Source organism: Rhinolophus sinicus, chromosome 4, assembly GCF_057876585.1.
Source record: "Rhinolophus sinicus isolate RSI-liver-muscle chromosome 4, RSI-T2T, whole genome shotgun sequence".
NCBI lineage: Eukaryota > Metazoa > Chordata > Mammalia > Chiroptera > Rhinolophidae > Rhinolophus > Rhinolophus sinicus.
In genome coordinates this window covers 60,400,399-60,425,335 of record NC_142504.1, presented here as the reverse complement: position 1 = coordinate 60,425,335, position 24,937 = coordinate 60,400,399, and the positions used below count along the sequence as shown (strand labels likewise).

At 47.8% G+C, this 24,937-nt stretch overlaps 1 protein-coding gene across 4 annotated transcripts in view; it reads right to left on the bottom strand.

Annotated features, from left to right (window-relative positions):
* MGLL (monoglyceride lipase) overlaps positions 1 to 24,937 on the bottom strand; it is a 157,660-nt gene that overhangs the window by 3,840 nt on the left and 128,883 nt on the right. For 2 of the 4 annotated variants that reach the window (XM_019718602.3, XM_019718601.3), the window contains exons 6-7: positions 17,092 to 17,181; positions 1,998 to 2,213 (exon numbers count right to left, since the gene is read on the bottom strand). In XM_019718602.3, the coding sequence (XP_019574161.1) occupies positions 1,998 to 2,213; positions 17,092 to 17,181 (306 nt within the window). The remainder of the gene's footprint in view (positions 1 to 1,997; positions 2,214 to 17,091; positions 17,182 to 24,937) is intronic. The other 2 variants (XM_074340474.2, XM_074340473.2) reach the window with 1 other exon arrangement.

Genomic DNA, 24,937 nt, shown 5'->3' with positions numbered 1-24,937 from the left:
CTGTGTCACCCATCTCAAGGTGGGATGTCATAGACTCCGCACGTGTGCAGGCCCCAGCTCCGGATTCATCCTTAATCACTTGATCTCACTCCCTATAGTCACTGTCTCTCCAGGCCCTGCCAGGCTGTCCCCTGCCTTTGCTGCTACCACCCCAGACCAAGCCCATTCTCTTGGACTGAGTGACAACACGATCTTCCCACCTGGTGTCCCTGTCTCTTTTCTTGTCTCCACTTGACAGCTGGCAGGTACTTTGAGAACTGGAGTCAGACAGAGCATGTTCCTCTCCAGCTCAGAACACTCTGGTGGCTTCTTCACCGAACTAAGGAAAAAAGCCCAGATTCCTCCTCTGCTGCCAGTCCCCTCCCGTCACACACCACCTTCGCCCTGCTCAGTGCACTCCTGCTGCACTGGTCTCCTTCTGGTTACTTGTACACACCAAGATCTTTGCACCTCTGGTCTTCGAACTTGCCCTTCCCTCAGTCTGGAATGTTCTTCCACCACTATAATCACTGTCAGCTTTTGGGCTTGCTTGTCTATCTGAAGTAGGTGCTTTACCCCTTTTTTGGACCCCTGTCCCCACTCTCTGCTTAATTTCCTTCAGGGCACTGACCCTCTCCATCATGGTCATCCTGTCTGGTTGTTGGTTGCTCATCCTGTTAGGACATAGACTGCTTGGGGAAGTTGGGACTTTGCCTATCTTGTTCTCTGGGTCTGGCACAAAGTCAGTGCTCAATAAACACTTGGATTAAAGAAGAAAACGAATGAATGGAGAGTGAATGAACAAATGAAAACTCTGCATGGCCTTCTTTTGTAGGGTCACCAGGGTTCCATGACAGTAAAGGGCATGACCTGTGAGGTACCTTCACACAAACTGCAAAATGCCCATGATGTCTTATATTCTCCAGCATTAATAAGAACCATTTTTCCTTTTCATTTTTCTCCTTCTTTCTGTTTATCCATGAGTCTATATCTGGTAGTCAGTGTGGGCCAGGGTCTGCAATTCATAACAGGGTGAGGGGAGCACTTGACATTTTTCAAAGACGGGTCTTTTCAGCACAGTGAGGAATGGAGAGGAACAGTGTGCTTGGGTCAGAGGGTGTGAGTTTGAATCCTCAGTAAGTGTGGAATCTATAGTGAGTTGCCTGCTCTCATTATAACTTAGCAGGAAATGGCCCTGGACTCAGGGCTTCCATGTGTTCACTGCACAGGCCATAGTGGCATAGTCTGAGGATACACTCATTCCACTCATTCATCAGTGCACTGGGGCTGTGGTCTGCCCAACTGACCACAGAGAGCCACCTTCAGGGTCAACTCTCACCTGACAGGTACACAGTAGGTACTCCTCCTCCTTCCCGTACCCCCAGTTGGGGCTCTTCCCAGTTCAATCAGACAAACCAAAACAGGAATATCTGGACCCCAAAACCACGTTTTCCATCTGAAAGGCCCTTCAAGTTAGTCCCTTGTGGTCTGTGTGTCTGACAGGTCCTATGGTTAAGTCACAGGTCCCAGCCCCTCTACGGGACATGCTCTTGCTGATTCCCTTGCAGACCAGACCCGGCCATGTTCCACTGCACTGTGTACTCACAGCCCCTGGTGGTGGCAGCTAGTCTTGAGCTGCTGCTGGTGGTGCAGAAAACCAACCCATAGGGAGACTGGGCAGCCAAACACCCTTGGACCTTGGACATGGCAAAGCGGGAGACGAGCCCTTTCTTTGCCCAGTGCCCAGTTGCAGGTTTTTCTTTTTCTCGACCAGACATCTTCTGAGTGTTCGCTTTTTTATTCTCAAGGTTGTTCACACGAACAATCGGCTAATGGCTCATGTGCTTGCTTAGAATTAACAGCTGCCTCCTATTCCCGGTACTTATTTCCCAACGGAGCCAGGCTGGCCCCATCCCGAGATACCTCTCCTGGGGGTGGCCCTGGAGGATCTGGGCAGATGTGCCCAAAGGGACGCCACCTTCCCCGCCTTGGGGAAGTGAGAGAGGGCAGCTGCTCACCTTGAGTGTCTTGTCCTGACTCTTGGCAGACTCCATGAGCAAATAGGCCCCTTTGCTGTCGCACAGGCGGTCAGCAGAGCCCTGGAGCAGCAGGAAGGGCACAGTCAGCTTGGAGAGGGCCCGCTCCACCCGCGAGACGGCATTGAGCAGCTGGATGCCAAAGCACACTTTCAGTCCTGCCCGGCAGATGAGGGGGTCTGTGTTGTAAAGGTCCACCTGGAGGTAAAAGAGAGAGGGTTCTACCAGTTCATGAGCAGGGGATTCCCCTATTTCCTGTTAGTTCTTTCTTCTGCTCTGGCCTGAAGAGCTGATTCCATTCAATCAGCTTGGTCTCGGGCACAGGTGCCAAGAGCCAACAGCGTGGCCAGCCTTTCTATGATTGCACTACTTTCAATGCCTCTTCATAGACTTTGTTTATTCCACATTCATAACATATACCTGTAGACAATTTCACGTATTAATTTATGTATATTTTTATATAGGTAGCATTGTATTGTTCACTTTGATTATTTCACCCAAGAAGAGCTCTGAAGATGTTTTGGTGTTAGTTTGTATGGATTTTGTTTTCTCTATCTCCCCTGACTTAGTGTCTACCTGGTAGAAGTGGGTGAGGGGCACACACAAAATGCAGGGGCAAAGGGATCCATGGTAGAAGGCGTGGGGCTGGTTTGAGGAGTCCCTGAGGCACTTTGGCAGAGTACCACCCTACAAGCCTCAGGAGAAGCGAAGTCCAGGGCAGGTCTGCGCTGGGGTGGGCTCCAGCCTCCCTCTCCTCTGGGCTGCATAAGGCTGCCTGCCACCCTGACAGGGATGCCTGCTGCCTCTCTAGGGGATATGCCCAGAGGCTGGGTCCTCCCTTCTCAATCATCAGACTGCTCAGGACCTAACTCTGATACTCTCCCTGCTTATGGCTCAGAATCTGACCCAGCCTTTCATGGGGCTACCCTGACACCCTGTCCTCGTTCTTCCTGGCTTCACTTCCTGGCCTCTAAGGGGAGAGTGAGTTGCCTGCTCACTGTGGCCCCAGATGGGGCACTGGCCCCACAAAATCTAGGTTAGAAGTCTCTAGAACGCTCTTAGGCTTATATGCGCAGGTGTGAGGCCATAACACCTGTTCTCTCATTTCCCTCATCTTTGCGAGTGGTTCTTGACTGGCTGGAGAAGTGCCACATGGTGTCAGTACTGACAAGGGAGCAGAAGGGCCATGGGGTTGAAAAGTGCAGGGACAGCTAGAAGGAAATGTGTTTCTAGCTGCCCATGAGGCTGGCAGTGTCTCCAAAAGCAGGGGCTATACTTCTTTTCTGTTACCATCCAGAATTTTGGGCCTAGTCTGGAATTTTGGATCCATGCCAAGAGGGGACAGGCTGTTCTGGGTCAACCCTGCCATCCCTGATTCCTCCCACGCTGGGCACCAAGCAGGCAAACCAGATCATTTGTGAAAAGCCACATGAGATAGATTAGCCACTTCTTGCAGCTGAGTGAAGTGAATCCTGCAGAGCCAGGCCATCTGTTTGGGGGCTGAGCGGGGAAGAGGCTGGCAGGGGCAGTGCAGGGGCAGTGCATGGCCACAGCCATTGCATATCCAGGGTCTGCAAGGAGCTTTGTTTGGAAAGAGAGCCCTGGGCTTAGAGTTTGTTCAGAACTGAGACTAACAAAAAGCAATAGCAACTGTAGCACCACTGACCAGACATGTACTTTGTGCCCAGCATGGTGCCAGGCATCACATGTAAGATCTCGTTTAGTGAAAAGAAATAAGAATAGCTAACATTTCTGAGATCTTTCTTCCTATGTGCACGCTCCAAGTGTTTAGCCCGGTTCACCTTCATAACCTTCACAAGTACCCTGTTTGAGGAATGGCTCTCATTATTCCTGTTTTGCAGAGAAGGAACCTATGTGTTATTCGTTACCCAGTTCCTGTTCTCCCCTACAGAACCCTGGATGTTTCATTTGGAACACAGCCACCCAGAATAAAGACTACATTTCCCAGCCTCCCTTGCAGTTAGGTATGGTCATATGACCATAGCTGGCCAATGGAAAGTGAGCAGCAGTGCTGTGTGCACCCTCTAGTCAAGGCTTGTCTTCTTTTCCTCCTCCCACCTACCAGAACACTGGCAGAGGAGAGGTAGTTGGGGCCTCAGGGACAAGGACTGCACCCCAGAAACAGCGAGCAACAAGATGAATTGGAGCACGTGGGACAGGTGACACTGAGAAATCACTGTGCAGAGAAATAAGCTTCTTTCTGCAGGCTGGCAGCCCTGCTAACAGCACTCCATTCGATGCTGCTGGGTCCTGGCTGCAGGGGACATGTCCTTATGAGTGCACAGGGCCAGAGCCCACTTGACCACCTCCTTTCTGAAGCCTCCTGCCACCTTGCCCTGCTGACCTGAAACATCCTGGCCAGAATAGGCCCCTTGGGGAGTCTGCTCTTGAGTTTAACTGCTCTGATGGCCCAAGTGGCTTCCTGCTCTTTGCTTCATTTTCTACATCTTGATCATGCAGGCCCTATTTACACAATGGCCAGTTCTGGGCCTGGGAAAGGAGCCACCAGATGTGTCGGGGAAAGGGCAGGCCCCTGGTGTGAGCCACAGCCAGGGCAGGAGGCGAGGGACAGAGGAAAAATGGGTTATGGAGCAAAGAGGAGGGCCACACGTCAAGGGGAAACTGAGGCTCAAAGGGCCCAAACCTTCCCCTCAAGTAACCGTTCTGGCCCAGTCACAGCAGACTTTGCTTTTTTGAGAGCTTAAGATCTAAATCCATACAAAGTCCTCATTGCAAGGTGAGAACATCGCCTGTTTCCCCCAGGAAAGAGATGGACAGGGCTCTTCTTTCTAGACAAGTCCCAAGCCCAGAGCACTGGTCAACAGAATAAGCCCATTCAAAACCAAAGGTGAAAAAGTCAGTCCCAAAAGATGACTTCCTTTACGATTCCATTTCTACAACATACTTGAAATGACAAAATTAGAGAAACGGAAACTAGAAGCATGGCTGTTAAGGATGCAGCAGGAAGAACTGAGTGTGCTATACAAGGGCAACATGAGGGATATTTTTGGTGATGGGATGTTCTGTGGATTGGTTGTACTGATGTCAATTTCCTGGTTGTGATATTGTCCTGTAGTTTTGTAAGATGTCAGCATTGGAGGGAACTGGGTAAAAGGTCTATGGAATTGCTCTGTATTATTTCTCACAACTAAATGTGAAACAATTATCTCAAAATGAAAATTTTAATTAAAAACATAAAAAAGGCCGTTTTTGTCACTACCTCTTGTACCCTCCCCCCCCTGTATTTTTGGCTCACAACTGTTCCTGCCAGCTGAGAACAGTGTCTGCTGGGGACACGTCAGACAGAGGCTGAGGGCCCAGGTACAAATGACCACATCTTTGCTGCAGATGACTGACCTATGGATGAGACTTCAAGTCTTTTTTCTTGGGGATGGGGTGGTTTACTGAGAGTATGAGACCAGAGCAGTGAGAAGAAACTAACCATGATCTTGGCAAGACTCTTCTCTCTGAGATTCAGTTTGCTGGTTTGTGAGAAGGTGATAGTGGAAGTGCCTTAGAGGACACTAGGGAAATTCAATGGGATGATGTAGCCACAATGCCACGCCCAGGCAGGTCTGGCCCCACAACAAGGTTGATGATGTGTGGGTTGCTTCTGAATCTGACACTGGGAACAAGGGGAGGAAAGCCACTCCACACTGGAGGCCTCTCTGCCTCAGAGACCCCAAGCCACATGACCTTAGGTGAGGCTCTACCCCTTTCTGGGCCTCAGTTTTCCCACTGAGGGGACCTTGAAGAGTCCTTTTAAGTTTTAAGTTTCACAGGCTGTGAGTATTTTCCTGGCCTCTTGTGCATGTTTTAGAAATCCTCTAGTACCTTCCCTATTTTCTGGGGCTCTGAGAGCTCTCAGCAAGATTGAACTTGATAGCTAGGAACACGCCAACTGGGGCTTCTGACTTTTGAACACTGTCTCTCTCTGTGGGGGAGAAACTTTGCCTTAAAGTACAGTAAATATAGCTGTAATGCACGGCTGGGAGTTTTCTTAAACTTCATTGAGCAAAATCTAGGCACCATCCCTACAGTCAAATCCCTTGACCTATTTTTTTTAAATCTGTTCCATGATGCAATGCAAATTACATTTTAAATTAGGATAATATTTAAAATAACGAACACATTGAGCCCTTAATTCTGTGCCAGGTGCTGTGTTAAGCACTTTACTTGTACTTGCTCATTGAATCTTCACAGGAACCCAAAGTAGGAACTCTTATTATTATCACCATTTTACACATGAGAAGAGAGGCTCAGAGAGATTAGGTGACCCACCCAAGGTTACACAGCAAAAAGGGGTGGAGCTAGGATAAAAACCTAGGCAGTCGGACTCCACCATCAGCATTCTTAACCACTTACCACGCTATGCTACCTGTTTAGAAAAGGGAAAGTAAAAGTGAGTCCTGTGGACTCACAGGACAGCCAGGAGCTATGGAGGTGGCATTCCTCAGAAAACAAAGGGGTGGATCTCTGGTGAGGACCATAAACATCTAGGTTTGACAGACAGTGAAATGACTTGGTGGGTCCCACAGTTTGCCACCATTCACAGACTGCCAAAGGGGATGGGGCACATTTCTGGGCACAGACAGGTATGTGCCCTCCTTACATGACATTGTTTCCCACTTCACATAGAAATACAGCCCACTAGGCCTAATCTCCTGCAGTTTCCCCTCTGTTACCTACATGTGTCTACAACTGGGTTTTCCTGACCCTCCTTCCCTCCGGTCTGTTCCCTTTTCCTATGGAAGTCTCATCTTTACACCTGTGCTTTGGAGCCCATCTCAGGACTCCCATCTACTTCCTCCATTGTTTAGAACTTTCTTAATCCATCCATTTTCATCACAGGGAAATCAGACAGCCTTCTCTGGCATACTGGAGAGAGTGTACAACAACCCAAGTGATCTTTGTGAAACCTAGAAACCCATGGGAACCCTACAGCGAATGGGTATGTCTTTGCAGAGATAACCTCCTCATTTCCCACCTTTGTTTTGAATGACAGTTTGTTGTGAAACGCACTTGGATGATAGAAAATCTTCTCCTATGTATAGTGGCGTCCATTTTCCATCTCAAGTGGCTTTTCCAGCTCCTTGCTCTTAGACAATTAACATCTACTCCTCTTTTGGGTCTCAGCTCAGACGTGACCCCTTCAGGGACTGCCCAGGCTCCCGTGGTTAGCAGCCCTTCTCTGGCCTTGCACTCACCCTGGTCTTCCACCAGGTGTTTGTGTACCTCTCTCCCCACTGGAGTGTCGGCCCGTGGGGCAGGGCTTTGTGTGTCCTGCTTTCCCTGTGTCCTAGTATAGGAGGCCCTCGGTAAATATTGGCTGAATGAATGAACGAGCCAACCTTTCTTTAACCCAACCCGAGAAGCAACACCTCTGGGCACTGGGAGCCCTGCGCAAATCATATGGCAGCTGGGAACCTCTACACTGGGCTCACTGGCTGACAGCTGGCAAAGGGGCTCTTCACAGTGGAATGACACCCATTGGCCTTAGAGGAAAAGGTCCTTTATTAGTTCATTCAACTAAGAATGACTGGGCACGAAAGAGGAAAACCCCCTAAAGGTCAGCTCTGTGGAGCTGCTTGGTAGTGTTTACTTGTGGCTCACCGGGCTGTGTTCTCATGAATATCAGGCTTGTGGAATATTCTAAATGCAAATAATAATTTAGCATAGAAATTGGCCTGACTACGGAACATACTGAACACTAGAAACAGTCTTGCCTGGCAATGCCAGTGCCTGCTCCCTCTCTTCATGTGTCCCCTCCTCTTGGGTCTGATCAATTCTCACCCTAGCACACTGTGCCCAGATTCTCCCTGGACGCTCCTGTCCCTGAGAATCCTGCTGTGCTTCCCACCCACTGCAGGGCCAAGTCCAAACTCTTCCCATGCCTTGCAAGACCATATGTGATGGGGCTCCAACCACCCCTCCGCCTCAACACTCCTCCCCACCCTTGTACCTCTGGGCCCTCGTATGGCTGTCCCCTCAGCCTTGGCTGCCTGTAGAATTTTTCCTTTCTTTTGACACTTAGCTCAGCTGCCTCTTCCTCCAGGAAGCCCCCTGTTCTCCCCAGTGGCACTGTGTGTGCTATCCCCAGCTCCTGCTCCTTTCAAGGGTTCATCATCTGTACCAACAGACTGGGGACTGCCCCTGACGTTTCTAGTTTCCAGAATGCCCCTTTGCCACGCCCTTACTCCTGTCTACGAGCAATTTCCTGTTCCCCTTTAAGGCTCAGTTCAAGTGTTCCCTCTCATTGACAGGGGCCCAGACACTGTCAGTGAAATTCATGCCTTTCTCCCCATGGCTTCTGCATCTTTGCAAACGTTACTTTAAAAGCAGCTGTGATAACAACAGCTCCCACCTACCTAGTGTCTATGCTGTACCAGGCTGCAGCCTGGTCCCCCAAGGGACCCAAGGATTAGTGAACTGAGTGTGGTTTCCAAGGTCACACTGTGGCACAAAGAGACAGAACTGGAGAGCTGGGTCTAAACTCAGGCCTTTTTGCTCTTCCCACTGAGCCCTCTGCCTCTTTGTCTTCTGTAACAGAACCAATGATGTGCCTTTCTCTCCCTGTGACTATGACCTCAGAAAACAGGGTAACTTATCGGGTATCCCCAGCCTCCAGTTCAGGACCTGGCCCAAAGTGGGAGCTCCACGCAAGTTTGTTGATTTGACATGCCGCCTGCAGGATGGCAGAGGGGATATAAGGGCCCTGCCTGACTTGGCAGAAAGTCTCCCTGGCTCAGTTGAGCAAAGCAAACACTGTTTACCAGGAGCCTAGTTCCTGTTATGATTGCTGGAACAAGCACCCAACTTTGGTGGTGGAAATTCCCAAGCCAGACAAGAACCATCAGAAATAAGGACGCTGCAGTTCCATTTTGGATATAAACAGGATTTATCAGGATTAGCTTATATGTATGAATTGCCACTGAATCAAGGGCATGTGAATTACTGGACATTTTTTCCCCCAAGAATTACTTTTTGCTATTAAAACTTGAACTCCTGGACATCTGGTAGGTCACGGCCCTGGATACGTGGGCACAGGCAGTGTGCACACACCTACCACAGGGTGCTGGGGCCTCCTTTTGGAGGGTGTGAAGGTCTTTTACAACCAGAAGTGAGGCAGAAAGTCAACCTCACTTGCTCCTTTGGGATGGAGGTCCCCGAAGTGCGACCCTGGACCCAGACATAGCTCGACGACCCAGACTGGTCACCAAGGGAAGAGGAAATCAACCACCACATTGTCTACCCAATCACACTGGCCACAGTCATCTTTTCACAAGCCCAGGGATTGAATAAATAAGAGAAACAAGAAAGAATTACTGGGATCTCGCATGACCACTTTCATAACTGCTGGGCACAAACAGCAAGACTGTACGATCTCAAGTCGTAAAAGTTATTGACAACTAAGGAAATCAGAATAGGGACTAGATCGAGAATAATGATAAGGAATTGTTGCCACTTTTCAAAAGTGTGATAACGGCATGGGGTTGTATGTGTGAATGTCCCTGTTGGGCAACACGTGCTGAAGTATTCAAGAGCTAAGTATCATGGTGTCTGCAACTTCGTTTCAGAAGATTCAGCCCAAACAATGTATCCACTTAATGACATTGAATTTGGCAATAATTTTTAATATGACACCAAAAGTTTAGGTAATAACAAAAAAAATAGATAAATTGGATTACATCAAAATGAAAACCTTTTGCACATCAAAGAATACTACCAATGGAGTGAAAAAGCACCCAATAGAATGGGAGAAAATATTTCCAAATCATGTATTTCATAAGGAGTTAATGTCACAATATATAAAGAACTTCCACAACTCAACACTGAAAACCAAATAACCTGCTTAAAAAATAGACAAAGTACTTGATGGACATTTCTCCAAAGAAGATGTATAAATAAATAACCAATAAGCACATGAAAAGATGCTCAACATCAGTAATAATTAGGAAAATGCAAATCAAAACAGTCAGGCAATCCCACTTCTGAGTATAAACCCAAAAGAACTGAAAACAGGGTATCAAAGAGAACATTGCACAAGCATGTTCATAGCGGCATTATTCATAATAGCCAAGAGGTGTCATGGATGACAGGATAAACAAAATGTGGTATAGTCATACAATGGAATATTATTTAACTTTAAAAAGGAAGGAAATTCTGACACATGCTGCAACGTGGCTGAACCTAGAGGATATTATGTTTAGTGAAATAAGTCAGATATAAAAGGACAACTACTGTATGAGTCCACTTATATGAGATTCCTAGAATAGTCAAATTCATAGAGACAGAAAGCAGGATGGTAGTACCAGGGGCTGGGGGAGGGGAATGGGGAGTTAGTGTTTAATGGGCACAGAGTTTCACTTTGGGAAGATGAAGAAGGTCTGGAGATGGATGGTGGTGACGGCTGCACAACAATGGATGTACTTAATGTCACTGAACTACATGCTTAAAAAGGCTTAAGATGGAAGATTTTATGTTTTGTATATCTTACCAAAATAAATTTTAAAAAGATTTAAAATCTATATCCATATTGATATTTTCATATTTTAGCATAGATAAGACAGTACGGCAGAATATTTCCAATTGGTGAATCTTGGGGAGGACTATATGGGTGTGTGTTGCACCACCTTGGCAACTTTTCTGTAGGTTTGAAATTTTCCATAATTAAATTGGAGGGAAAAACCGATGACTGACTTTGCCCTCTCCTTTCCCCACAAGCTCGGTTTTTCATTCTTTGTTTTGATTCCCTTTGCTAGTAGAAGCCAAACATCCCTTGGGCAGGCAGGGAGACCCTGTGGTCAGAGGCCTGTCTGGGGCTGTGTCTGGCTCCACTTCTCCAAGCCTTGCCAGGTCAGTTGCATCGGATCCTCATGTAAACGAGGGTTCAATCTAATAGCGTTTTTGACAGAGCTTTGCAAAGGCTGTGTTGTGTTCCTATGTGAGCACACCTGAGTGTGCTACTTCCTTCTTCGACCACATGAAGGTACTTGGATGAGCTTAGCTTGGCCTGCAGGGCAGGGAGAACGCCTCATTCTGTCTTGGGTCTGGCTGGCAGCTGGGACTACCCCTGACAGTCTCTCTATAGAGTCCCTGGCTTTTCTGCTGCTATTAACGTCACTGACTTCAGGGACCTGACTGTCCCGTGCTCACAGCTGCTTCTCCCAGAGTTAGCAGGAGGAGGGCTGGGAGCAGGAAACATCTGGGGGAAACATCTGTAGCAAACAGACCCCATGTTGCAGGGTACAAACCAAGACAGACCCATTCTCCAGCTGCCCCTATATGGAGCTATGCACACCAAGACATGTTCTAATGGCTCGTTATGTTTTTTAAGGGATTGGTAAATTACAGCTGCCTCAAATAGACAAGTCTTCTTTGGGGAATACAAGGGAATTACATTTGTGAATGCAGCCTAGAAAAAGTGCTACATACCTCAATGCTGAATATCACTATGGTCACCTTCAAAGTACTCCCCTTGGGAAGCTATGCACAGACGCCAGGGCTTAGTCCACCCTTCAAAGCAATTTTGGAACTCTTTTTCTAGAATGGCCATCAGAGCTGTCATCGTATTATCCTTGATGTCCTGAATGTCATCAAAATGTCTTCCTTTCAATATTGTCTTTATCGTTGGGTAAAGAAAGAAGTCATTGGGGGCCAGAGCAGGTGAGTAGGGAGGGTGTTCCAATAGTTATTTGTTTACTGGCTAAAAACTCCCTCACAGACAGTGCTGTGTGAGCCGGTGCATTGTCATGATGCAAGAGCCATGAATTGTTGACGAAAGCTCAGATTGTCTAACTTTTTTATGCAGCATTTTCAGCTCTTCCAAATAGTAAACTTGGTTAACTGTTTGTCCAGTTGGTACAAATTCATAATCCATCTGATATCAAAAAAGGTTAGCAACATCATTGCAACAAATTCACGAACTTAATTGTCAGACCTCTTATAAGATATGATTGATGCAGAGTCATAAAATAAAATTGGCTAACCAAACTGGGAGTATTGGAAAGTTAATAACCAGTTATTGGAGGGAACTGCTGTGGGAGGCTGTGTCCTGTGGACAGAGTAGAGGCTGGGGCCTATCTTTAGCTGTGGTTATAATTAGTCAAAAGCGTCAGTGTGGCTGAGCTTTCCAAGACCTGGCAGAAGTTTTCTGCAGGCCATGGGTGGAAGGTGGCCTCCTGGCATGTGGGTGGGAAACCTGCAGGGAACAGGGGAGCAGGGGCTTAATCCTTGACGCTGGTACATCTGAAACACCGGATGGGGTCTGGAGTGGCATCCACTTATAGAAATGAACTGAACTGGAGTTGGCCACTCCTCACAGCTCTCACTACATGGCCAGGCAGCATGATATAAACCAGCCAGGATGCTCCTGGCGGGCATCCCAATGTATTTATAAAGGACAGAGACTTGGTTCTAGAAAACGAAGTGCCTCGGTATATAAACAGTGCATGTCTCCAGTGAAAGATGTGTTCAGAACCACAGCATCTCTTCCTCCCAGCTTCTACCCAGTTCACAGGTCGAAGGATGGAGCTCAGAAAGAAAGCTATGCATTCTGTTTGGAATTAACTGCATGGTTAGCAATGGTGTGAGGGCAGGAGGAGACTCTGAGCAACACCCCTCCTCACCTCTTCCCCCATGTCCTTCACTGGAGAACTATTGAGAACATTCAGAGTGGGAGGGATTCATCACATTTCGAGGGTGGAAAGACTAATATGTCAGTACTCCACTGTTCTGACCAGGAACTCTAAACATGTAGACAAACGAAAATTGCCTGAGTAGTAACTTCTTTGTTCCCAGGATTTTAGTGCCAAAAGCACTTGGCTCAGAGCAGAGAGGTCTGGACTCAAATCCTTACTTAGTAGCTGTGTATCCTCTGGTGAGTGACTTGCCCTGTCTGGGCCCAAGCTTCCATAAATGCAAATGATTATAATAAGACTGCTCTCTCACAGCTGTGGGAGATGGAAGGGCTAGTCTGACACAGAAGAAGGGCGCAACTATCATGGAATGGATGGTGTTGCACACTCCAAGGCACTTTTAGTATTACTCCTGGAGGCTACACATGCCAGGAGACTGTGCGTCTGTGGGCTGGCAGCTGTGAAGCGATGCTAGTGAACGGTTTTGCGCTAACAGTCCTGGGTAGGTTGTGAGAACACTTGCCACAGCAAAGCCCAAAGAAACACCCTGCTTTTGACATTAGAATGGCAGAGCCAGCCTGTTTCCCCAGAGACAGACTTCCAAATCTTCCCAAGAGCCTGCCCCCGCAGCCCCCTACTAAGCCTGTGCTCTTTCTCCAAGGGCCAGCAGGCTTCAGTAAGCTTGTTAGACAAACATCTCTTTTCTTTTTGAGGCTTTTACAGCTGCAGGGCTCCATGGGAAATATCTTAGTTAAAGATGTGCCTTAAGACATCCTGATGTTAGATCCTGGGAGGCACGTTTTCTGAGCACGTCTCCTTCTGGGTGGTGCTATTTTTAAAGCTAAGCAGAAGGTTCAGAGAGGGGACTGGTGAGGCGCGAATTCTCCCTGCTCAGGAATGGAAGCCCTTGCTCCATTCGTTCCAAGGGAGTGCAGTCTTGGGGCTGATCAGCCATGTCCCTCCTTGGGAGTCTCCCCAGAAGGGACATTTACTAGTGTTTCTATAAAATGACCTAATTTACCTACCCAGCCAGAAACCTGATACCTGATCATGTGCAACCAGGGATTCAGGGAGAGCCTGTGTGCTGCATATTCACACCAGACTCTTCCATGTGTTTAAGGCCTGCAGTGGAATTTTCCACTATTTCAAAAATGAGATTAAAAACTCAGAGTTGCTGCTTTTAAACAAAGAAGGTTTGGAATCATTTCATTATCTTTTTTTTTCTTCCTCTTGGCCTAAGTACTTTCAGGTGGTGAGATACATGACTCTGATTTGCACCTGGATGTTTCCTCTCAGGGATCTCAAAGAGAGATCCCTCTCTCTGTTAATCTGTTGCTGTCCAAGCATACCTGCTGCAAAAATAATTGCTTTTACTAGAGATTGCACATTCAAGCCGGAGCCAATATGGTGGATGCTGGCAGGTGGACGAGCCCCTACCCCACACTGACTCTCCTCACAAGGTGAATCCTGCACACAGAGCAATGGCCCCCAGCCATGGCCTGGCTGCGTGGACCAGTAATTATAAAACAGGAAAAAAAGAGCTTAATGATTGTAAATACTAGCTGGAAGGAGGCACCCAAGCATGGACTTTTGAACCAAATTGGTTCAAATCCCAGCTCTGCCCTCTGTCTCATTGTGCAACCTTTGACAAGTTATTTAACCTCTGAGTCTCAGTTTCCTCATCTGTGAAATGGGTTTAATGTTGGTTTCATTCATGTCAGGATTTAATGAAACTGCATATGTTTGGTTTTGGTCTTTCTGGATCCTAAAGTTGTACCTTTTCACCATGTAGATCTGCTTTTTGAAATTACAATTTTTTTCTTTACTCAAATATTCTTTGACCCACCAATTTTGGCTCTAAGATGTGGGTTTGGGAGGCACTGTGGGTTTTAAAAATTAGATTAAATTAAAATTAAAATTGAATGTTGATGACTTGAGTGCATCAGATACCGTCTGGCTCCCCGCAGGCCCTACCACTCCTTAGAGCCTCTCACCAGCCAGATTCATAATGAGGTGCTGGCCCTGGAGGCCTGGGAGTTTCGACCCCTCATCAAGAATGTCTCCCTCCCCATTAGGGATGATTGACACTCAGTTGCCCACTCTCTAGGTCACTCAGAGGGCCAGGAGGCCAAGTTTTATAATGAAGCTAAAGGCCATTGCTCAAGTCCCAAGGAGACCTGGGAAACCCAGAGCACCCCATTCCGTTTTACAAGGTTCTTAGGAAGCCACTGATTTCGATTTCAAATTCCTAAAGCAGGACTAGAAACTGAGGCAGAAGAGTGGCAAAATGACTTGCTTAATCCCGAAGATAATTCCAGTGTCTTCCAGATGCCCAAGGTTGCTGCCTGTCCTCTGGCTGTAAGTCTGCAGGGGGTTGTTGCTCCCACAGACACAGCAGGTACTGGGGACCATACCCATCTAAGCTCTCAGACTAGTCCCATCAGTGGGTGATCCAGGCAGGTCCTCTCATCTTGCAAAACCTCAGTATGCTCATCTGGGGCTTCCGTGCATGGGTAAGCATGCAGCACCCAACTGGCATGGAGCATAAAGACCCAATCAAAGGCAGGTATAAGTGCTGGCCTTTCACTAAACAGGTGGTGGACTGGTTCACTGGGCAGCAGTTTAAGAGACCAACCCCAACCTCTGGGGTTTTGGGCTCTGCTCAGATCCACTGTCTTGGGCACACTGTTGATCTTGACCTTTTGACTATGCTAACCTTAGTGCCTAGTCCCACAAGTGGTGACATTGACCAACGGCACAGCCTCCCAGCTTATCTCCCCCAAAGCCACCTTGCCCCTTCTTTCTAAGCTTCTCTCAGCTAGTTTTGCTTTTATAGAAGGAAGTACCACTCTGCTCAGGGGCTGCAACACACTCCCAGGAGGGCAGTGGCTCCTGGGAGATGGGGTGTGTGGGCTACCTCATGATCTGTCCTCAGTTTACCCCTTGACACTCTCCTGTTGCTTTACATGTGGTCAAACCAAACTACTGGCTGTTCTGCACTTGTGCTGTCCTTTCTCTACACCAGGGTTCTTTAATCATGCTGTTCCCTCCAGCCGAACCCTCTTCCTCTGATCCACCTTCAGCCCAGCACTGCCCCCACAACCAATGAACATAGGACATTTGGCCTGGCCTGAATCCAGTCTTCTGTCCTCTGCTACTCCACCCCTCTTGATTCATGAGGTTGGGTGGGGTTGACACTGCCCCTTTTCCTGGACAAATAACCCAGGCTTGGACAATCAGCTAATAAGAATCAGCCCTAGGATTTTTCTTGGAAAGAGGTGATGACTTTCCACGGGGCTTGCTCATGTAAAGCTTCCAGTGGCCATCTCTACCTCTACTTGTGGAAAGTTTGGTTGGGAATAAAGCCAAACTAGGGTATATGAGACCTGGGGAGAATGGATGGTGAATAAGACTTTTGAGCCCCTGGACCCACCCATGCCTGAAGCTTTTATTTATATGAGGTTGGAAAATTAAGTTTGTGAATTTGTTGCAACAATGTTGCTAACCTTATTTGATATCAGAGGGATTATTCATTATGAATTTGTACCAACTAGACAAACAGTTAACCAAGTTTACTATTTGGAAGTGCTGAAAAGGCTGTGTGAAAAAGTTAGATGACCTAAACTTTTCACCAACAATTCATGGCTCTTGCATCACAACAATGCACCAGCTCACACGGCACTGTCCATGAGGGAGTTTTTAGCCAGTAAACAAATAACTGTATAGGAACACCCACCCTACTCACCTGATCTGGCCCCCAATGACTTCTTTCTTTACCCTAAGATAAAGGAAATATTGAAAGGAAGACATTTTGATGACATTTAGGATGTCAAGGGTAATACGATGACAGCTCTGATGGCCATTCTAGAAAAAGAGTTCCAAAATTGCTTTGAAGGGTGGACTAAGCCCTGGCGTCTGTGCATAGCTTCCCAAGGGGAGTACTTCGAAGGTGACTGTAGTGATATTCAGCAATGAGGTATGTAGCACTTTTTCTAAGATGAGTTCGCGAACTTAATGGTCCAACCTTTGTATTCACCAATAAATTTCAGTTTTGCTTAAATCGCTTTGAGTTAAATTTCTGTCACTTACAAGCAACAGAGACCTGACTGACATACACACAACTTCATCTGGTTAGCTCCGTTGCTAACCATTTAGGGCACAGCTCAGACATCACAGCCACCCATCCCTTCCCTCCCGATCCGGAAGCCAGACGGCATCTCATGCATCGTCATATCCCTATCATTTCATGCAGGGTCTCGGCAAAAAAGGCGACAAAATGCCTCAGGCAGAGCTAAATCTCAGATTTCCCACTGGGGCTGCTGCCTTCACTGCTTACCAGCCCCAGCCACACACACCCCCTCCGAACCACCTCCACCCCCAGCCACTCTTTCACCCCCCAGGTTTTCAGAGACTCTCACCTCCGTCTTATTCCGAGAGAGCACGCTGGCATCAATTGGGCCCAGGGACATGTTTGGCAGGACAAGGTTGAGAACTTTCGCAGCAAGGACCTAGCCAGGAAGGGAAAACAAGGGTGTGAGTGCAGTGGGATCCATGCCCAGCTCTGCCCACGGGACAGTTTACAGTAAATTACAGAAAGTGACACCCAAACTGAACATCAGCCAGGTTTGTTTCCCAAGGCTGAGCACCCTGGGACTCTCCCTGCTCTGACTCAGATAGTCTTGAGCTAGTCTGGTTGAGATTCCCCTGGGGAGCGGGTGAGAGGCAGCCACCAGGGCTGACGGAGGGAACGCCACGTCTGTTTTTTGTCTGCTATAGATTCCATGCACTCACCCTCCCCACAATCACTCATCAGTCATAATTTTGAATTATTTGCAGGCTAGGCTGCCTAGCTGAGCTCTTGTGTACTAGGCACTTCTTAGGGGGTCCTAAAAAACACAGCAGGAACAGAATCACCTGAGAGTGAAGCCACATAGCTCAGAAGGCCCCAAAGGAATCTGCTTAGATCAGAAAGAATCTGTTGATTGTTGTGGTTTCTCTTGGAGGGGAGCAGAAATAGGTACCAGGCCTGATTAGATGTGTGGCAGAGGGAGCAAGATGCGACTTCATTCCTGCCTGTGCTGCCTCACACATGTGGATATGCGGGCTGACCATCGCTGAGTCTCTTCTGTTTCCTCAGCTGCCAAGGGAGACCACTGTGCGCAAAAGCACTGGACTCACAGCAGGTGCTCAATATATGCTCCTTGAACTTGAACCTGATTCAGGTACAGGCCTTCCTGGCCCACCCCACCTCATCTCTACTGCCGGATCTGGTGTTTACCCAGGAAAAGTGTGAATCTGGATCTCACACTTCTGCCTGCAGAGGGGGACTGTTCTCATTTCTGCACTGTGCATAGACTCTAGGGGATGAAGGATGCTATTTCAAAAGTGAACTGTGAAATGCTGAAATTAGAATCACATGAAAGGTGGAAAACAATGAATTCTCAGTGCATGTTAAGGGACCACATCCTGCAGCTAAAAAGTGATGTTCCCTTGTTACCCTTGCTGGGGTGCGGTGGGGTGGGGGCACTAACATCTACCGAGTAACAATCTTTTGGTGCATTGGGCACAGTCATAGGTGCCCAGTCTTTTAATGTTGACACAAATGCTGTGAGGTGAGTTTACCCTGATATTACAGACAAGAAAACAGAGGCTCAGTGCCACACCATGAGGTCAGCTAGAAAGGGGGCGAGGCCACTCTTCCCCTTTATGCCACCGGCCGTCATTATTCGCTCTCTCCCTATATGAATGCAACTGAGAGCCTAAACTGTCCTATGGATGATCAAGAGCCATAGGCACTGATGCTATCCAAGGTGACAATCGCTGTGCTGCCCAATCTCTTTTACAGTCAGAGCTATAAAGCGTTCTATTCCTTGGAACACACATGCCTGATGCAATCTCATGCTGCCAGGGGCCAGGCAGGGCTTTGCTCCTAAAAGAACATATGTGCTGCACCTACTGTGGATTCACATGGTCAACTCTCCATTTTTCAGTGCAGGAATGGCAGTGCCCTGCCTCTAAGACTCTTGCAGCTCATTGCACCCCAAGGCTGGTGCCCAGGCATGCAAACCCCATGCAGATTGATTCTCTGTCATCAATGTGCCAAGCACTAACGCCAAGCTCTGAGCTGACCTGTGACAGTCTAGCATAGAAATATAAGGAAATCCAACATGGAGAACTAGGTTAGCACTTGAGTCAGTCCACACAGCCTGAAGCCTCATGGGATGGACATGATCTATTGGGCAGGTTCAAGAAGCAAGGGGGGCTGTGGGCCAGCTCCATGGACAAGAACCAGACCAGAAGGGCTCAGAATTCTTGGGGCTCTACAAAAGGAAAGGACTTAGGGGTTCTGAACACAGATCAAACGTCTGTGACCTCCAGGAACTGGGGGCGCCTCTGGGAACCTAAATTCAGCAGTTGGTATTTACGCTTTCAAGGGTTAAAATTTTTTTAATAAAGAGAAAACACAACAGAAAGAAGTGCACTGTGGGCATGCTAGTGTAAGGAGGGTGGACTTTTAGGGACTTATCTCCTCCAGCAATGGTGGCCCAGAGGCAACACTATTAGGAAAAAACTTTATATCCCAAAGTCTATAAAATAGCATCCAGACATTCTGCTGTTCTTGATGACTCTTGCCCACAGCTCCGAGTGGACACAGGGGCTGATGGTTGACTCCACGTGTAACCCTGCCATGCCCAAGAATCACAGGGCAGCAGTGTGTGATAGGACCCTGTGCAAACGTCAATCTCCAGATGTTGTCCAATTTAGCTTGTCTGCCTTCCTGGTGCAACATGGCCTTCTCAAGGACAGGGCTGTTTTTCTGCAAGCTAGCTTCCTACCCATTCCCAGATGAGAGGACTAATAGCCAGGAAAAGGCCCAAGGACATAGCACCTTGGCATTCACCCTGAAACAAAAGCAAGCAGAGAGACCACACAGCACCCACTTCATTTCTCTGAAGCCCACCAGCAGATTTTTCATTTGTGAACGATTTATGTTTTGTTACCCTTCACCTGATTCTGTATGGACCTGGGCACACAGGAGTCGGCCATCGCAAAGAGGCAGACTTACCTTTGTCTTTGAATCTATGTTCCTGCCACTGGCACTTCTTAAACCAAAACATTTATACCCGAAAGTGTCAAGGTCTCTATTTTCAGAAGATGCTGACAGTTTAGGCTTGACAAGGATCAGAAAAAGCCATGCTGTGGCTGGAACCATCCTTGCTCTGATTTCACAGAGGGTGGTGAGGGGGACTAGAAAGCTAGGAAGGACTCTACCTCTAGGAGAGAATTATAGGAAAAAACTTGTTCTGTCCTTTCTCTGAGCCAGTGGTCTTTTCTTCCTTTTAACAGGGGAACTATTTACAGCTAAAGGAAGTTTTTAGGAAAAGAGCTTCCTAGGAAAAATAAAAGAAGATGAAGCATTTGCTTTACAAAAAATGAACAGTGCAAGGGTTTGATCTCTGGGGGAAACTCAACAATTAATGGCAGATCAGTTGACCACCTTAACTCCCCCTTCCGAATATAAGAAATCAGTCCTGGTGAGGACTCCTCTCCCTGCAGCTGCCAATGACATTGCCCAAAGCACAAACAGGAGGAGACATGGCAAGGATACATCATGCTTAGGACTGGAGGTGGCAGATAGGTGGATCAGAAGCTGTGTGCAGCTGTATACTTCCCACCACAAGGAGTCTCAGGGCAGCAGCCATTCTCACTCATCTAAGGGAGCTGATGCTAGTGAGTTCAAGATGGGTGAGTGCCCATGACAACACAACTCCAATGGCTGAGTGAAGTGGAAAATATTTGTGTCCTAGCAACGAGAACTGATTGTCCAATTACAAATATAGATGAGGGGTCAGGGTGTAGATATTGCAGCCTGTTCTCCGTTCTGCATGATTGGATTCTGTCACTAAACCCTGCAGATGTCATTCCAAGAACAGGAAAGTCTCAGCCTGTAGGTGATTACTAAGCCCTGGTGTTAGTTAACACCTGGGAGAATTTGGGAGGGGCCTGAGGCAGACACAGGAGTGGAAACCATGACTAAGGTATCTTGAGTCAGGGAGTCCCTTCAAGTGACCTGTCGCTCCCTGTCTTCCCAAAAGACAGTCCTTTGTTTTTAACGTTCTGTTCCTTCCATCCAGTTAGCATACTGGTAGGGGACTCAGTACACCCATTTGGCAGCCTGTCCCTTCCTGATATTCTACGGCCTCCTGCTCTAAGAGTGGCTCTCAGACCAGCAGCAACAGCAGCTTCTAGAGATGTGGGGCCTATCAGATCAGGAAATACATTTTCATACAACCCCAGGACACTCGTGTGGACCCTGAAGTTTAAGGGACTGGCCACCAGTGTTTCTCAGAGAAGCATCACAGATGCCTCTTACCAGGTCTCACCCTGAGAGATTGTGATTGTGTTGGGGCCCTGGCATCAATGTTTTATTTTTAAAGCTCCCTAGGTGATTCTAATGTGCAGCCAGAGTAGAGAAAGTGTTCCTGATCCACACTGTTTGGAGGGGAAGGGCACAGATGTCTCTGAGGGGCAAGTTGCCCTTTTGAAGGAGCCACAATAAAAGACGTTTGGACAGCCTTGACCCTCAGTTCTTTTTCTAAACCTGTACAGTAAGTTCCAAACCACATTTCTAAAAGAATTTAATTGGGTAGAGACAATTTTTTTTATGACAATAATGTCACAGCTTTTTTAAAAAATTAGGTGCTTAGCCTCTTCCCCATAAAAGATCCGAGAAGGATGCAGGGACAGGATGCTTTGAATAGTTGCAAAAGAGATTCCCTCTCTCCACTGTTTTTTTAAGGTTTGTTTATTTCCTTAGCTTCATGTCTGATGAAGGAGGAAAGTGCGGGCTGTGGGCAGAAAGAGCTAAGCAGAGGCAGTGGGTTGATTGTGGCAACGAAGGAAGACAGAAGGGCCAAGTACGGGTTCTCGAGGTCGGGCAGTAAGGAGTCAGTGGGGGTCGGAAACAGCCTGGCAGACCCCATACCCAGAAAGATTACTTCTATCCAGGTTGCCCTAGTGGCTGCTGCTGCTTCTGTCACAATCTCCCTCAGCCTCCACCATCCGCTGCGAGAGCCCCAGGCCTACTTCCAGGGGAAGACAAAGGAAGCCGTAACACAGATGCAGGGGAGAGGCTGGTTCACCCATATAGAAGGTGGGATGCAAGGTATTACCATTCTTGATGCCATTTTGACCAAACTCTTCGGATAATCCTGTGGAAGTGTGGAGAGCGCCTTGGATCCAGCTCAGGAGAGGGATGACCCTGAATGGGCCCCCCTTTGAGGTGAGTACCCCCATCATCATCATGACCCTAAGTCAGGTTTTTGCAACCACAGAGCTCTCAGTGAGGGACCCCAGGTCTTGTCACCTGAGGATGATTTGGGGACCAAGACCCACTACAAATGGACACAGTCACTGGACCCCAGTCCCAGAAAAGGGAGGAAATGAAGTGGAGGAATCAGACTTGGAGATTGGGAGTCAGGCAAATTTGCATCAGACCTCCGGTTTTGTATTCCCAAGAAAGTCTATGATGCTGTTTCTTCATTTCTAAAATGCGGATAATAAAACTAATCTCGAAGCGTTGCTGGGATGGTTGCCTGAGACTTGATTCCCACAGAGCTCATCCCTAACTGCTCTGGCTTCTGGTACCAGGAGAAGTTCAAGAACTACGCGTTGGTTGACTGAAGGAGTGAGCACATGCCGACATTATTCAGAGTGGAGACTTCAGGGAAAGTGTGTGGCCTGCAACTTGTAAGAAACATGATATCACAGCTAGAACCCCAAATTATTTTACTCATGAAAGAGGACAACTCTCCAGAAACAAAGTCTACCTCCTGATGAGCAAGAGACCGGAATGTGTCCTGTGTTCTTGATAAGCCCTTGTTGCATTCTTGGATTAACTGCAGGCCCATCACTTTAAATACTAGAGACTTGCACAAATGCTTTTATTGATATGAAAGGTTTTAATGCCGCCTCCCCTCCTCCCCCACCCCAAGATCATTTTAAAGCTTCTGCCCATGAAAGCCTTGACATGAGGGAAGTAATCACAATAGTTATCTTATAAAGTGGCTCCAGCAGGTTGACCTGTACAAAGAGAGGCCAGAACTCCAAGCCTGCTGTAAGGGTGGCATCAGTGCAAGGGTCAGGGGATGGCCCAGAATGTGTTGGGAGGGAAAGTGCACCTTCAGGCAGACAAAGAATAGAGAGCATTGTGTGCCCTTTTTCATAAGCCCCTGGAAAAGACTGCAGGACACTTGCTGGCTGCTGGGGCTCCCCAAAGATGTGTTGGAGAGATGACTTACTCCTCAAGTCCTAAGTGTCTAGAAGTCCGCACCCCCAGCTATTAGAGAGCAGGTGCCTGCAGGACAGAGTTAACAGTGCCCCCCAGTGCATCACTGCTGCCAAGTTCATGAGCACAGCTAAGTCCCAGACTCCGCGGTCTAACTGTACCTGAAGTTTGAAAGAGGGCAATCCTCCATGCCCCCACCCATTTCCTCTCCACCCCCCAGTGCTCCAAGGGCCTTCTGGATTCTGGTGACTAAAAACAGATGAGTGACATTCAGATGGGAAGAGGGTTCAAGTCAAAGGAGCCTGATCTGGGTGGGTATTGGGGTAAAAGAGAGCACCCTGCCACACTCGCCAGCCAAAGTGGTAATCAAGCTGACCTTGAGTGAGAAAATTGGCCTCATTTCCTTGTCTGTAAATTGGGACTAATTTTCCCTCCTTACAGGATGGTGATGAACAGGAAGTCACCCAAGGAGTGATAGGTTCATAGCTGCCACTCCTCCCTAGTTGGCCAGGTGCCCTGGTTGGCTGAGAGTGGAAGCGTCTGGAAGCACTGGGCTGGTTTCTGCATCTGATCCAGGACTCCAGGGGACAACCTCCAGGCAACAGGCAGAGGAGGTCATTTAGAACACTAACCTCCCAGCAGCCTGAGCCCCATCCTGACCCCAGGCTCTGCTTAGGGGAATTTCTGTCCTGACCATGGGGGTTCCAGGTAAAGGAGAGGCTCTACAGCCTCTGCAGATTCCTGGGTGTCCTCCTGCGACAGGTCAGGTGAGGAGAGACCCCAGTCTCTAACTCAGAGTTTGACACCCCCTACCTGGGCAGCCAAGGGTTTCCCCTCTGTCCCTGGTGTTACTCTAGCCCTGCCTTCCCCAGGACATAATCCCATGAAATGACCTCATAAACAGCTGAGACTTGGTCTGATGCTCTAGATTTTTGTTTCTAAATTTTTCCTGCTGTCTTTCCCTTGTGCAACCACATTCTTAGCACAGTGTTTGGAGGCCAGAAGCCTCTGTCCTTGTCTCTCCTCCAGGCTAAATGTACCCCAGCTTGTTGAAAATAGAGTATGAAGGCGAAAAACAGCTGTGTGCAGGATTGGGGAGGTGGGTGGGGTCTGCAGTTCTCACATTTCAGGGTAGAGGATGTGGACAAAAAAAGAGGTTCTCTGGAAAATAACCTCACAGTGTGATCTAATCATAACTTCCTACCTGGGAAGGTCATAGTGGGTAGTTATACCCCAGGCATATAACTTCTTTACTAAAAGACTTATCTTTGCCTTAAGCAAGCCCTGTCCATTGTTTCTGTGCATCCAGAACACACCTTTGAAATGCCCCCTTTCAGACCCCTTCTTCTAAGGCAAAACCACCAAGAGAGCAAACAATCTTAACTATCCTGCAATCCAATCCCGTTTTGCTTTCTCCCACCTCCAGGTCATCTTTCGTACTTTCCTCAATTTCAAATGCATAAAAGGAACTGCAAAACTGTTATTCTCTGGAGCATTTGAGATCTTGCTCCCTGGCATATGCCATCAGTTTGGCTCAAATAAACTCATAAAAATTCTCTACAAGTTTTGACATTTCTTACGTCAACAAGGGACTGTCACCTTCCATGTGCTCCTCTATACTGAAAAGCTTGGGGTCTTATGTTGCCTGCTTTAAGGATTTCAGGAATCTCTATAGCAGGAACTCCTGGCCAAACAAACTTTTGAAAAGTCCTGAGCTGAGTTCTGGGTGAGAAGTCTTGAGGCCAGGAGTCATGAGGCTTTGCTTTCTGTGGCCCCCTGACACTGAGACTGACCCAGGGAAGGGTCCCTCCTGTGCCTCAGCTTTCTCAATAAGAGATGGTCTATAGGAATCTGTCTATTTTGGGGGTCTATAAGAGCAAACCACTGCAAATAAATGACCTGAAGTTCAGTCAGCAGGATCTCGCCTCATCCAGAGCCATCTGACAGCAAGACCACACCTAATCCAGAGCCCATAT